Raw genomic sequence first — 13148 nt, forward strand, 5'->3', positions numbered from 1 at the left:
AAGATGGGGCTTAGTCGATTGCCTATTACACCTATAGTAGAGGCCTATTGTGAGAGCCGACATTGATTAGGACTGACCTTTGAGAAGAAAACCTAAACAAGCACACAGAAGAGTAAACAAATCTGCAACAGCAAATATAACTTTCAAGCTCACCAATACATTGCTGTTTATGCAGTAAAAAATGAGAGTGCAACCATAACATGTGCTTCTGATTCAGGATACTGAGTATATAAACATGTTATCGGTATAAATTAGCCTATTTCTGCAGTCGTCTGGCTGCTGCCATGCGGTAAAGCTTTAGTTCTGTAAAAGGCCTCTTTATCTACAAACACCAAACTATGCAAATTAACTGCAAATATTGCAGTTGATGCCCCCCACAAAACATATCCATCTAAAAATCTGCTTAGAGCACTTACAAAAGCTACATTAGGCTTTATCCCGGTAGAAAGTTCACTATCAAATAAAATATCCAACCAGATCTTTTCCCCGCATCAGAATGTCTTCCAGCGACATTACTAGAACTCCAACCGTCAACATTGAAGTAGGTTCTGTATTTATTATCAATCATAACTTTGTGACCACCTACTACAAGTTCATGGAACGCACTCTCCGCAGAACCCTTGGAGGTCTCTTCCCCTCTACCACTGGAATCAGGTTCTCCATGAGCTGCAAGTGAAATAAAATGTAAAAAGGCAAAAGGAAAAAGTTAAAGCTATGTTAAAGAATTCAATGTATGGTGGTTGAAATGACTGGAAGTAGAATTGCATATGTACACAGATTGGTAACAAAGTACCCAAGAATGGGCATGGGAAATCAGGAGATATTGACATCTCGTCCATCAAGATAAAATTCAAAAAGGCGCCAATCATAAAGGCCAGATTAATAAAATTTCAAATCCTGGCTGATTTGTTCTTTCTAAGAGTCACAATTCAGATCCATGGTTATAATGGATTTAAAGCACGGTATTACAGAAATGATGCAGTGCACCATCTTAGAAACAATCACCGTACTGGCACATGATCATGCAAATCTATATAAGCTATTTCAAAGATTTAGAGAAGGGACAAATTTTCAAGACAAATTGTATTACCAGATCAATTAGTTTGATTAGTAAACGATATTAATTGTCTATTGAAGATAATGTCGCGTATATAATCAGGTATAAACATTGAAATCCTGCACCAAATATGACGTCTCATAACATGTAAGATTATATGGAAGAGGCCAAAACAGAAAATTGTGAGTAAAAATAAAAACTGCTCAAGCTTTGCTGTTTCTGTTCTAATTTCCTACACAGACTACAAATCAAAAACTAAGAAGTTCAACTAAAAATTCAACTCTAGATAGCACTTAGCGGTGTTAGCCTGATACAAATGCAGCATGTCCACTCAAATATGATTAAAGTAACTATCAGCCAGGAGAATGCAGCACACCCTAGCAGAACTGAATACATATTTTCTGAAACTATATGGCATAATCTTATTTATGATTTGAAATTTTTTACTTTCAGATTAACCAAGCTCAAGAGATACCATGCACGAAATTGTTCACAATTTACTACTACTGTAAGATCTCTAATACCAAAATTAACATAAAATTCGACGAGCAACTAACCTCAAAAATAGAATTGAAGCCAATAGTGAATGATATGATCTTTGAATCGTATTACACATTTAGAGATGGTATAATTTCCTTAGATTTGTACCAACTACAAGTTAGCATACCCCCAAAGAATAGTTGGGGAAGAAAATAAATACCACCTCCATAAGCAACATTTCAGCACAATAGCAATAACTAGATGAGATTAGGTTCAGAGAAGGAAAAGGACATGTAGAAGCCTTACTCTTTTTCAGAAAGTTTCAAGACATTAAAAAGGTTTATCTGGATGCATTTCTCAACCAGCACAATTGATAATTTTGTGATTCACATCCTAATAAAGAGTTCAGCAACTATTTAAAATGCGCTGGAGTGAACATTGGCTTGTGGAAACAAAATGTACGAGAATCAGAAGAATCTTAGCGAACTAACATTCACAGATGATTGAAAATAAGATTTACAACTATGCTAACAAAATATGCACACAGGTTCCAGCAGGCACATTGATAAACTGTTTCTCCCTATCCCATCTTACCTTCCATTCAAATTCTCCAAGATAATTCTAACATAAATTATGATCAAAGTTGTCGAGAATGTGTTGATTAGTAGCATTAGCATATAACTTTGAGAAAGAGAGACGTGTGATGCACTGACACAACGCGTCGCCAACAAGTTGATCAAATTTTTTAAAATTCTTCACTTATATAATATAAATTTTGTTTTATACTTGTTAAATTTTCTTGTTGAAATTTTTTAAATATGAGTACATATTTGTTATTTACTAATAACTTTGAGATAAAAATATATAATGTTTTTAATTTAAAAAAGAAAAAGAAAAATGCTTATAATAGAGTGTTCGAAGAATGTCAGCATCGACACGTGTCACATACGGACACGCAACCCTAGTTGAAGTGCCCGTACTACAAAATGTTTCATCGTGCACATTATAAAGGACAAACATCCACAAACGGCTTGAACTATCCTAAAATTATAGTCTGGCTACTCCAAACTTTTAGGACACCACTATAAAATCATCTTATACACATTCATGCTAACAATTAATAAAGAGGCTTCTGAGACAAGACAAACAACTGAATACCACTATATTTAAAATAAAACATAACAAATGGAGAGATAAATTCAGTTACACACATTCTTCACTTTCTCCAGATATCATGGAACACAAGTTATCATCTAAATTATTTTCAGCAATTGTTAAAATTTGTGAAAATATGATCGATAATAAACACAATTAATGATATCCGATCGTCCAGCAAAATACAGATCAAAACAATCAGTACTACAAATTTGAGGCAGAAAAGGACGCTAAAACATCAGCAACGGGAGTAAGTTTTTAATGATTAAAGGAAGGAAAAAGACACTGCTATAAATTGTGTACAAAAACAAGTTCATAAAGGATGCATCTCTAATATGAAAATTCACATGTATAACATCTTCTTGTTACAAACTCACGGCTAGATCACCATATACATGTCAAATAATTCAAGATGTAGTTTTTTAATATTCTCCAAGTAAAACTATAAGTTGTCTCCATCAGCAGTGTAAAAATGTGAATATACTGGATAACATTCAAGGCACGTCATATGCAAATAAGGCTATGTTTGAGCCGTATTTTTTCAAAAAATACATTCTTAAACAGTGATTTGACATTATTCCAACCACACATTTTTCAATAAAATAATATTAAATGCAAATTCAAAACTTCTCTTTATTTTTTAACCACATATTTTCTATCAATACACCATTCAAAAATGCATTCTTATGAATATAATGTGGTTCAAACAAGGGCTAAATATCTTTAAATTGTCTGCAAATTTCCATTGAGAAAATTATTTACAATTGTAAGGGCATGTATTGCACAATTCTAAATAGGCGAAAAGTAATCAGTCAAGGACAGTTGTAAAAGAGATGGAAACTACATAACCTTTCAACCATTATATCCGGAAAAACTAAGGAATTAAGGATGAAGATACAGCACATTAAGCTAATATGGGTCAAAACTATACCTGTTTATACCTCTTCCTGTTCTGCTCAGCCTACAATTGAAAAATTTTCTTTAGGAACTTCCAAATGCTAGAAATCAAGGTGAACACACTTGAGACTTAAAATGTAACAAATACTGATTCAATAAGTCAAACGAAACAAGAGAAAAAATGCCATTTGATCTTTGTCAGTGAACTGCATGTTAAATACTATAGTCTATACTGATCAAAACTTTGTGTAAAAGTTTAAGTTTCAAATTATATTAACAGAATATGCCAGCTCTTTTTATTTTTATAATTTATTTTTTTTGGGAAGTGCAATAAGATACTGAGTAGAAATTGGCCAGAATAAGCTCTTCAAGATTCAGTACTTAGCAAAAATTTATAACACAATAGAACCATCTATTTGGCCGTGCTTTCAAAACAGGTTGACACTCCAGCGTCTTAGTCTGAAGAGTAAATTCATTTTATAAGTTGTCCTGTGATCAAAAGAGCTGCAAAATGCACATAATGAATACGTGAAGAGACCTTAAAATCATACCTCGTCTCTCAAAAGCCTTGCTTTTTCGTCCTCTAGTTGTGTCACTAATGTCTCCAATTCCACAGTATAAGCCTGTAAAATCACCATCAAATTAACTCAAAAATCTTCAGAACAATTGAAACAATAAAGAAAAACAAAAATTATATGAATAAAAAACCTGCTTCCGTTCCCTGGACCTGGCAGCAGACTCTCTGTTTTTAATCATTCTCCTCTGCTTCTGCTGAGTGGCTTTATCGAGCACAACCTCTTCCACAGCCCTACGTTTCCCTCTACCACCGCCACCGCCACTCCGTCCCACAACCACCATTCCATTTCCAAACTCCATCCCATACCCTCCACCGGTTGATCCATTCTGCATGCACACCGCCGGAGCAAACTGCCTTGCAACCTCCACATCCACCACAGAATTCACCGTCGCATCCACACTAAACGCCGTGGTGACAGGCGGAACAGGAGCAACAGATTCCATCGTCACCACCGGAATCCTTACATCCTCCTCGCTCACCGCCCCTGCCTTTGTCAGAAAATCCTCCAAAGTCATCGCCGGCTCCCCACCCCCAGTTCCACCTCCAATTACAATCTCCCCCCACACCTCATCCACCGTCCTATTACCATCCCCATCCCCACTACCATTTCTCATTCCTCCACCAGCACCACCACCGTCCAAAACGGCATCGCCACCTCCGATGCCGTTATTCTCCACGGTAAATGAATCGGAATCAGAATAAATATTCTTCAATATTTCCTCCATACTCATAGACCCAAAATTCCGAGTCTGATCAGTACCAGAAAGTAAAGGAGAAGAAGGCGAAGTTTGACGTGGCCGATCCGGATTGGGTGGTGATGTTGACGCCATCACCTTCGACGACGCCATTTGAGCCAATTTTCTCGGAATTCAGTCAGATTTTTCTCTGAGAATTTTTCTGCTACTGAATCGAAAATCAAACCTTATTATCGTTGAGCAATTCACAACTTCAAGACTGAATTTTAGAGAGACAGAGTCTTCAGGACAGTTTGTACGTATATATAGAGAGAGAAGAAGAAGAAAGAGAGAGAGGAAAGTACCAAACAAATGGCTGCTCGCCGGAGTACTAGATAAGGCCAAAGGGAGTTTCAAACACGCTTTCTTTGGACAGACGTGGTCAAGGGTATATTTGTCATGTTACGACGTTGTTACTATGGAATTTCTCTTCAATTTTGATTTTTTTTTTCATTTGAAAAAAATAAAAAAATAAAAGTGAATGATTAGTCGTTTTTTAAGCCCAGTTTGCTAAATAATTTTGCAAAAAATGATTTATTTATAGAACGTATGATTAAAAAGTAAAACAACGCTAATTAATATTTCACTAGTGCTATAATATCAGTATTTTTCCTCTCTCTCTCTCTCTATTTTACTAAAGAGGATCGAGTACACGGAAAAGAGAATGGAAATGAGAGTTGAAAATCATCTCTTTGTCCCCATTTACGTGTAGTGTGAAGTTACGTATAATATGTGATTACTAATTTTTATTTAAATTTAGTTACATATTTCGGGTTTATTTTGTGTCCCATTTTCTTTTAGAATAGTTTTCATTATAGTGATTTTTTTTTAAAATATATGGTTAAAAAATAAAAAAGTTTTGACTTTACTTCTAGAATTATTTTTTTAAAAGAATATGTAATTAAAAATGAATCTTAGAAAGTGAGATTGAAAAAGGCTTTGTCTCGTTTCTACTTATTTTAAACGCAAACAGCAATTGAGGCTTCTAATATATTTTCCTTGTTTCACAAGTGAAAATGAATGCAGCGAATTCATTTGGCACTAATATTTTCGGTCAAGGAAGTGATCTACGTGGGACGTATAAATTATTAAGAGAAAAAGGTATATTCTGAAAACTTATGATTAATAATAATAATAATAATAATAATAAGGAAATGAAGAAAAAAGAGATCTTTCTTCATAAGGGCATGTTTGATGTAAATCCTTCGAGACTAAATTTTGTAAAAAAATTATATTTTTAGAGAATACGGAGTTAAAAAATATGAAAAGTTATGATTTAGGTATAAAATTATTTTGGTCAAAGAATGTATGATTAAAATAAAGTTGCAGAAAAAGAGTTTTAAAATTTTTATATCAAATAGAAGATTATCTTCACTTCATTTAGCTAAAAAAAATTTAATCGAAATCAATTATTTTAATCACATTTTCATGGAATGCATAACTTTTATTAATTTTTCAAATACACATTTCATCAAAATATTTTAAAAGGTGATTTTTAAAAAACTAAACAAAGCTTAGTTCCCCTTTAATAAATTTTATGAATTTTTTTTTTAATGTATTTTAAAAAGTAAGACAAAAGTTATGATTTCATGGATAAAATATTTTGGAGATGGAGAGTGCTAGATGTACACACATTTTTGTACAAAATGATTTACTTACACTCGCAATGAGAGGGTGGGGGCCATATGTTGACATTTTCTATTTCATTTGGGGTCCAAGTGTATGTGAGAGTGAGTAAAATATTTTGTACAAATGTGTGAGTATAAATATCTTTATCGAAATATTTTATTTAAAGAATTTAATTTTAAATGTTTTGTTTGTTTTTGTTAAATAATAGTACTCCCTATGTTATGGGACAATGTAGAGCGAGTAAAATTTGAGAATATTACACCCTCCCACCATAAAGATAGACTTTTCTCTTTTGTTTGTTTCAAATTATATGTTATTTTTCTCATTAAAAGTATGGTTGATTTCTTAATTTTTCAATATATCCTTATTTATTGTGGCTTGCCGTCAATAAATATGAACCGCTCACATTTAGATCATTATTTAGCATATGGACATATTAGAAAAAAATATAAGAAAAATTTATATTTTTAACTATATTAATTATATTTTTTTATTTGTGTGAAAATAAAAATAAATATATCATTCTGGGATAGATATTAATAAATAATACAAATGATATTGGCACTCCTTCTTAAGAGTGGGCGTCGTCCGATTCCTAAAGGAACCAAACCAGATCGAGTGCCAATAGGAATCATAAAAATTGAACCACTGGTTCCATTTCACTCCGGTCCGATTCTTTATATTGAAATTTATAAAAACAAAGAATGAAATTACTTATCAAATTAGATTTTATAAAAATAGATAGAATTATATCACATATCATTTTATCATACAAATCAATTAAGGGCCTATTTAAACCTCATTTTTTGTGTAGAATACATCTTGAAATAGTATATTAATGAAAATATGTGGTTAAAAAATAAGAAAAAAATTAAATTTATGTGTAATTTATTTTATTGAAGAATGCATGATGGAGAATGAGAAATAAAAAATATATTTTGAAAATAATGGAAATCGAACAAGAGCTTAGCCCCCGTTTGACTCCCATTACCTGAAAATGAAAATGGGGGGAATAATATTTTTTTTTAAATGAGTGATTGACAAAGAAGGAAATATTTTCGATTTACGTGTAATATTATTTTATGAAATATTGTATGGTTGAAAATAGGAAAGAGAAAAATTAAATATAATGTAATTGAATTTAATAGGGATCAAATGGAGGCTACTTGCTAATAAAGTAACTAACAGAAATACGCTCTACGGTTCAAGATTAATAAATAAGTGCACAAAAAGGGATAAACTATTAAACTCAATATATAGTGTAAAATCTAAATGAAAAATTAAGTCATACGAAAAATCATGCAACAATATAAGTAGATCTTGATTCCGATGATCGATCATTTTGAAAGACAACGAAAAATTTGAATTTCTTACAAAAGATTAAACTAAAAGACACTATATATGGGTTGCATTGAAGTTACGAATTTTTGTAAAGTATTTTTAAAATTATTCAGATTCGAATGTTAATTACCCATTTGGTTTTGCGGTAAAAGAAATAAGAAGAATATTACAAAAAGTGAATATTCTGTGCGAGGTAATTTTAGGATCTAATGTTCAAATATCTAATACATCTCTGTACAAATATCTACTGCATATTTGAGCAATACATCAGCATAAAGGAATTGGAGTCGAACAGGCTAATTTTATCCGATTTCGATACTGATTCAATTCCAAAAAAATAATAATAATAATAAATAAATAATAATAATAATAATAATAATAATAAAATAATAATAATAATAATAATAATAATAATAAATAAATAAATAAATAAGAAGTCCATCCCTACGGCCCTACCCCCTATTTTCTTTCTCAATTTCCGTGTTTGCTTCGTATTGTGAAACAAAACTTTTCCGATGGCGGTTGGTCAATGTTTCGTCACTTGTTTGTATTTTCAATGTATTTGTGAATAAAGTCAAAAAATCAAATTGTTCAAAAATAATTACGTAAATTTTTTATTATTAAATCATTTTGACTTTCGTTTCCGATTTTCCCCTAATTTTTTTTATTAAATAATTTTTATTAATATAATTGATGTTTTAAATATTTCAATTTTCTATTCGAACGTCACTGAACAAAACCTTCAACCCACAAAACTTTGAAAATCTGATTTGTTTTAAAAAAAAAGAAAATTTCCAAATGGTGAATATAAAGATCTCAACTCGACCTCGACATGGATGTTATTTTTAAGTGCAAATTATAGCACAAATCAAATTAGTGTAATCTTTCGTATAAAGTAATGAACGTATATAACAAATTACACAACAAGTGTCATGAAAGTACAAAACTCAATTAAAATATCAAAAATGCTGTTTGTACAGCAATTTTTACTCTTTCTAACAGGTGGGGTTCACGATTATTTTAATCATGGATCTCATCTACTTGCATATGTGTATACTGTGAAAATTGATGTACTTGTAGAATAGTTGTTAAAATATTGAATCTTAAACTTACTCATCACTTAGAGTAGGTCTACTCATAAAAATGACCAAATATCTCTCTATAAGTCGTCTATAGAAAACAAGAAAATGGTTAAATCAAATGTTTAATAAAAACTAAAAGAAGAAAACTTTAGATATACAATCTTGAGTGAATTATTCAAATAATCACTGAACTTTGAAAAAGGTTTTCACCAGGTCACTGAACTTTAAAAATCATATAATTCATCACTGAACTTTACAAAATATTTCTACGGGGTCACTGAATTTTAAAAATCACCTAATTAGTCACTAAACTTTGCAAAATATTTTCGAGAGGTCATTGAAATCACTGAATTCGATGACCCCTGGGAAATCTTTTATAAAGTTCAATGACTCCATAGAAAACTTTTGCAAATTTTAGTAATTAATAAGGTGATTTTCAAAATTCAGTGACTTTGTGGAAATCTTTTACAAAGTTCAGTGATGAATTGGATGATTTTTAAAGTGTAGTGACCCTATAAAAACTTTTTGCAAAGTTCAGTGACCATTTGAATAATTCACTCTACAATCTTCCACTCTAAAAATTGGCAATCACTCTTGAAAATTTTAACATTCTCCAATAGAGTCGTTTTTCAGGCCAGAACCTCATTGAAAACTTCTTATTTGTTCCTTGAAACAAAAAGCTCAACCAAAACACAACCAAATATCTCAAAAAGGGGGGATAAAACACAGCCAAAATTCCAAAAAATTCTGCTGCTGACGCTAGAAAATAAATTTTTTTTTTTGGTCAACACATTTCACCAAATTTAGCTTCCGCTTGTATAAATAATTAATAAATAAAATTTAACTACACATTATAACTTCTACTCATTATTATACATATTCTATAAGACCCACCATTATTCATCTTTATAAACCATCAGTAAATTTGTCGAGCGAATGCTTAAATTTTGATTCTTCTCTTCTTTTGATCATTGTGCACGACTTTTTCTTAAAAAGATGCCAAGCTAAAATCACCAATTAATTCTTCCTTCCTTCTTTCCCGATATCTCGAGTTTTCAATTAATTAAAATATAATATCCATCACTACTCAGCTCGTGTTCATCGGTGACAGCCACAAATATTTAGTTACGAAACCATTTATTTTCTCATATCAAGTCTCAATTCATTATTAATATTACGTTGTTTCAAAAAAATAAAAAAATAAAAAATTATAACTTACAAATTGACCTTACAATAAAAAAAATGTCTGATTTTACCACTAAAAACCTTGTTGGTTAAAATATTTAATAAATGGGTAATTAGCATAAAACGTCCTTACTTTTCAATATTATTGTGCAAAACGTCCATACCTTTCAAATTTTGACACTTTTACCTCTACGTTCACCTTTTATTGCGAAAATTATCATTTTCATCAAATTTTTCGGGTAAAATGACAAATATACCCACTGTTTAACCAAAACAATATATATATAAAAAAAAAAAAAAAAAGAGAGAGAGAAAAGTTAAATAATAAATTGCAATCATATTCCCAAACTTTTTTAAAAAGTATGAATGAATCCAAATAAATTATTAAAAGGGTAATTAGCACATAACGTCCTTATCTTTCATTATTGTTGTGCGAAATATTCATACTTTTCATTTTTTTACATTTTTACCCTTCTTTTATATTTCATTGCAGATATTGTTATTTTTATCCATTTTCTCAATTAAAAACTGTAAAATAACAAATATACACCCATTTTTAAATAAACAAAAATATAAAAATAAAGAACAAATTACAACTATATTTTCAAATTTTTTTAAAATGTACAAATAAAGAGGTCTGTATCCCAAGAGTGGTCAATGGATGACAACTTACCCAAGATAGGTCTTGGTGAGGTACTTGAGCGAGTAGCTAACGAGTTTTGTCTTCATTAAGGGACGGTATGTTGTTGTATCCTTGCTGGAGTATGCAGCAAAAAAACTTCATCCAGTTCTTTCTTATTTCATTACTCTTAATTATAGAAGCTAAAATTCGAGGACGACTAATATACAATGATCAGCTCATAGATACACTAGGTAGAAAATGGAAGTTCACATTACAATGGTAATTTGTTTAATTTTGATCCAAATATTTGTGTTAGCCCAGCTTTATTTTGAATTATAACCCAAGATCAATGCTCAATTAATCAAATTTCATTGAAGATGTTACGATTATTAAATACTATTTTCATGACATTAATGAAACATGAATATCTCATTTTTAAATTAGGCATTTTATTTAATGCATATTCGAATAAATTTACTTATGGTAATTAAGTAAATTTGATAATAAAAAATTTGTATTGATCGGATCTAAGAAGTATTTATTTTAATAATTAGAGACATTATACATTACATGTTTTGTTAAGCATAAAAGCAAGTAATTTTTTATTTCTACATATGTTTTCATATATTACCTATTCGTACTTCTAAGAAAAAATTAATTATTTTTACCATGAAATAGATGTTATGATCAAAACAAATATCTTGCTCTAGATTTGGTGTTGTCAATAAAAAAAATATTTGTTAAAATTTATTTATTTATAAACTAATCTACATATAAGTATATTCTTGAATCTGAGCAAAATATGAACATGAATTAAATTTAATTTCTTTGGACCCTTATAAGTCCTAGCCGATTTTACTCTTTAGATATGATATTGTGATTTCTCACTCACTATGAACGAAGTGATATGAAGATTGTTCCATACCAAATAATATTTTGAGAAAATAACATATAGTGATGTATTATAAATTGCATGTTTCGACCGAAGTTTTCAGCTGTTTGAAAATACCGATCGTCAAATTTCTTTAGAATAGTATTCATTACATAATTTCTGAATGTTCCATTGGTTGATATATATATATATATATATGTCATTTGATTATCCCGATCATAGTTCAGTTAGTTTATATTTATAGTAAGTGTCAATATTTTATTTGGTAAAGAAAATACAAAAAGATTTAGTGGCACATCTCATGGTGAAACATCCAATTTCTTTTACTTCATTAGTGTTGTACACTCTTTGTGTGAATATCATGAGTTTAGCCTCTCATGACGTGAGTTCATTCGAAAATTTTAAATTTCAGTCTATTCTAACATTAGTTTCCAGCTTCGCCCCTGGATTTATTAATGTGAGTTTTTTATTGCCTCATTTATCAAATAATAAATTGGCACGTGTATGCTACATTTGATGACTACCTATAGCCCACACGATAAATAACGTTATTCGAGTTTTGATACACAAACATGATGAGTGATAGGGGTTAAAAACATGTGAACACGTGTAAACATTTTGTTGGACAATTTAAAAAAATGGAGACGCATAAGTATTGTCAATACAACACCTATAAACGAGAGGTGCTATTTGCCCAAGGTTCAAGATCTAAGGAGATCAAGAGGTGGCTCTTTATTGAAGGTGGTTTTAAGCCTGGACATTTAGAGTGTGTTTGATTGACATGGAAAATATTACCTAGAAAAGAAAATATTTTCCATCTTTTGTGGAAAATAAAAACCACCTCTACCCAAGGAAAATATTTTCCTTAAAAACAAGGAAAATTAGGCATATTTTCAAAAGTTGAAAAATGTTTTCCCTGAAAAAAAATAGCAATCAAACACTCCAAGTGAAAATTTGGATGAAAAATTGATATTTTCCATGGAAAATAAATGTAATCAAACACACCTTTAGTTTTATTCATAAAAAAATCCCGCCGCCTAACCTTATCCAAGCAGCAGCATTCACGTTCTTCATGGGGAAAATGGGGCTGCCGCTATTGGTGGACATTCAATAACACCCTCTAGGATGCGAGCGTAGCCGAATTGCGCCTGCCGACATGTCTATCCGCCAAATGGTATAAACGTAGTGAGCGCGTGAATTGTCACTTCCGTTGACTTTATTGATTTTGAAATTATGTGAAGATTAATAATTAATTCATGCCGGCCGGAGACTAGCCGGTTCGGTCCAAAAAGTGAGTGGAATTAGTGATTCTGCCTAATCTTCTCTGCTTCACTTTATTTTATTTTTATATTATAAGTTATTTTAATTATAAATAAAAAATTTATATACAGCAAATTAAATGCAACTTGTTATTCCTCTTTTGAAAATTGCACCTGTTAGTCAATTTTTTCTTGAAGGAAAAACATAAGTAACTTTACCATTTAGGTGTGTATATAT

The 13148-nt window shown here is 30.8% G+C and overlaps 1 protein-coding gene across 1 annotated transcript; it reads right to left on the reverse strand.

Moving 5' to 3' along the window:
• Positions 1-113: 113 nt before the first annotated feature.
• Positions 114-5228, reverse strand: LOC111394682 (ABSCISIC ACID-INSENSITIVE 5-like protein 6). The gene is made up of 4 exons (XM_023020621.1): positions 4298-5228; positions 4141-4212; positions 3624-3653; positions 114-666 (listed from the first exon to the last, which is right to left on the reverse strand). Exons 1-4 carry the CDS (start codon positions 5012-5014, stop codon positions 586-588), a joined length of 900 nt encoding a protein of 299 aa, XP_022876389.1. The 5' UTR covers positions 5015-5228; the 3' UTR covers positions 114-585.
• Positions 5229-13148: the final 7920 nt, after the last annotated feature.

The sequence above is a fragment of the Olea europaea genome, chromosome 5, assembly GCF_002742605.1.
Source record: "Olea europaea var. sylvestris chromosome 5, O_europaea_v1, whole genome shotgun sequence".
In the NCBI taxonomy this organism is placed as follows: domain Eukaryota; kingdom Viridiplantae; phylum Streptophyta; class Magnoliopsida; order Lamiales; family Oleaceae; genus Olea; species Olea europaea.

Bases quoted from the DNA above. Each gene is read 5' to 3' on its own strand.
- LOC111394682 (XM_023020621.1), bottom strand. From the start codon at position 5,014: ATGGCGTCGTCGAAGGTGATGGCGTCAACATCACCACCCAATCCGGAT. The intron at 4,213-4,297 runs GTTTTTTATTCA...GTGATTTTACAG, and splicing joins GGTCCAGGGAACGGAAGCAG to GCTTATACTGTGGAATTGGA. The intron at 667-3,623 runs GTATAGTTTTGA...TTTCACTTGCAG, and splicing joins ACAGGAAGAGGTATAAACAG to CTCATGGAGAACCTGATTCC.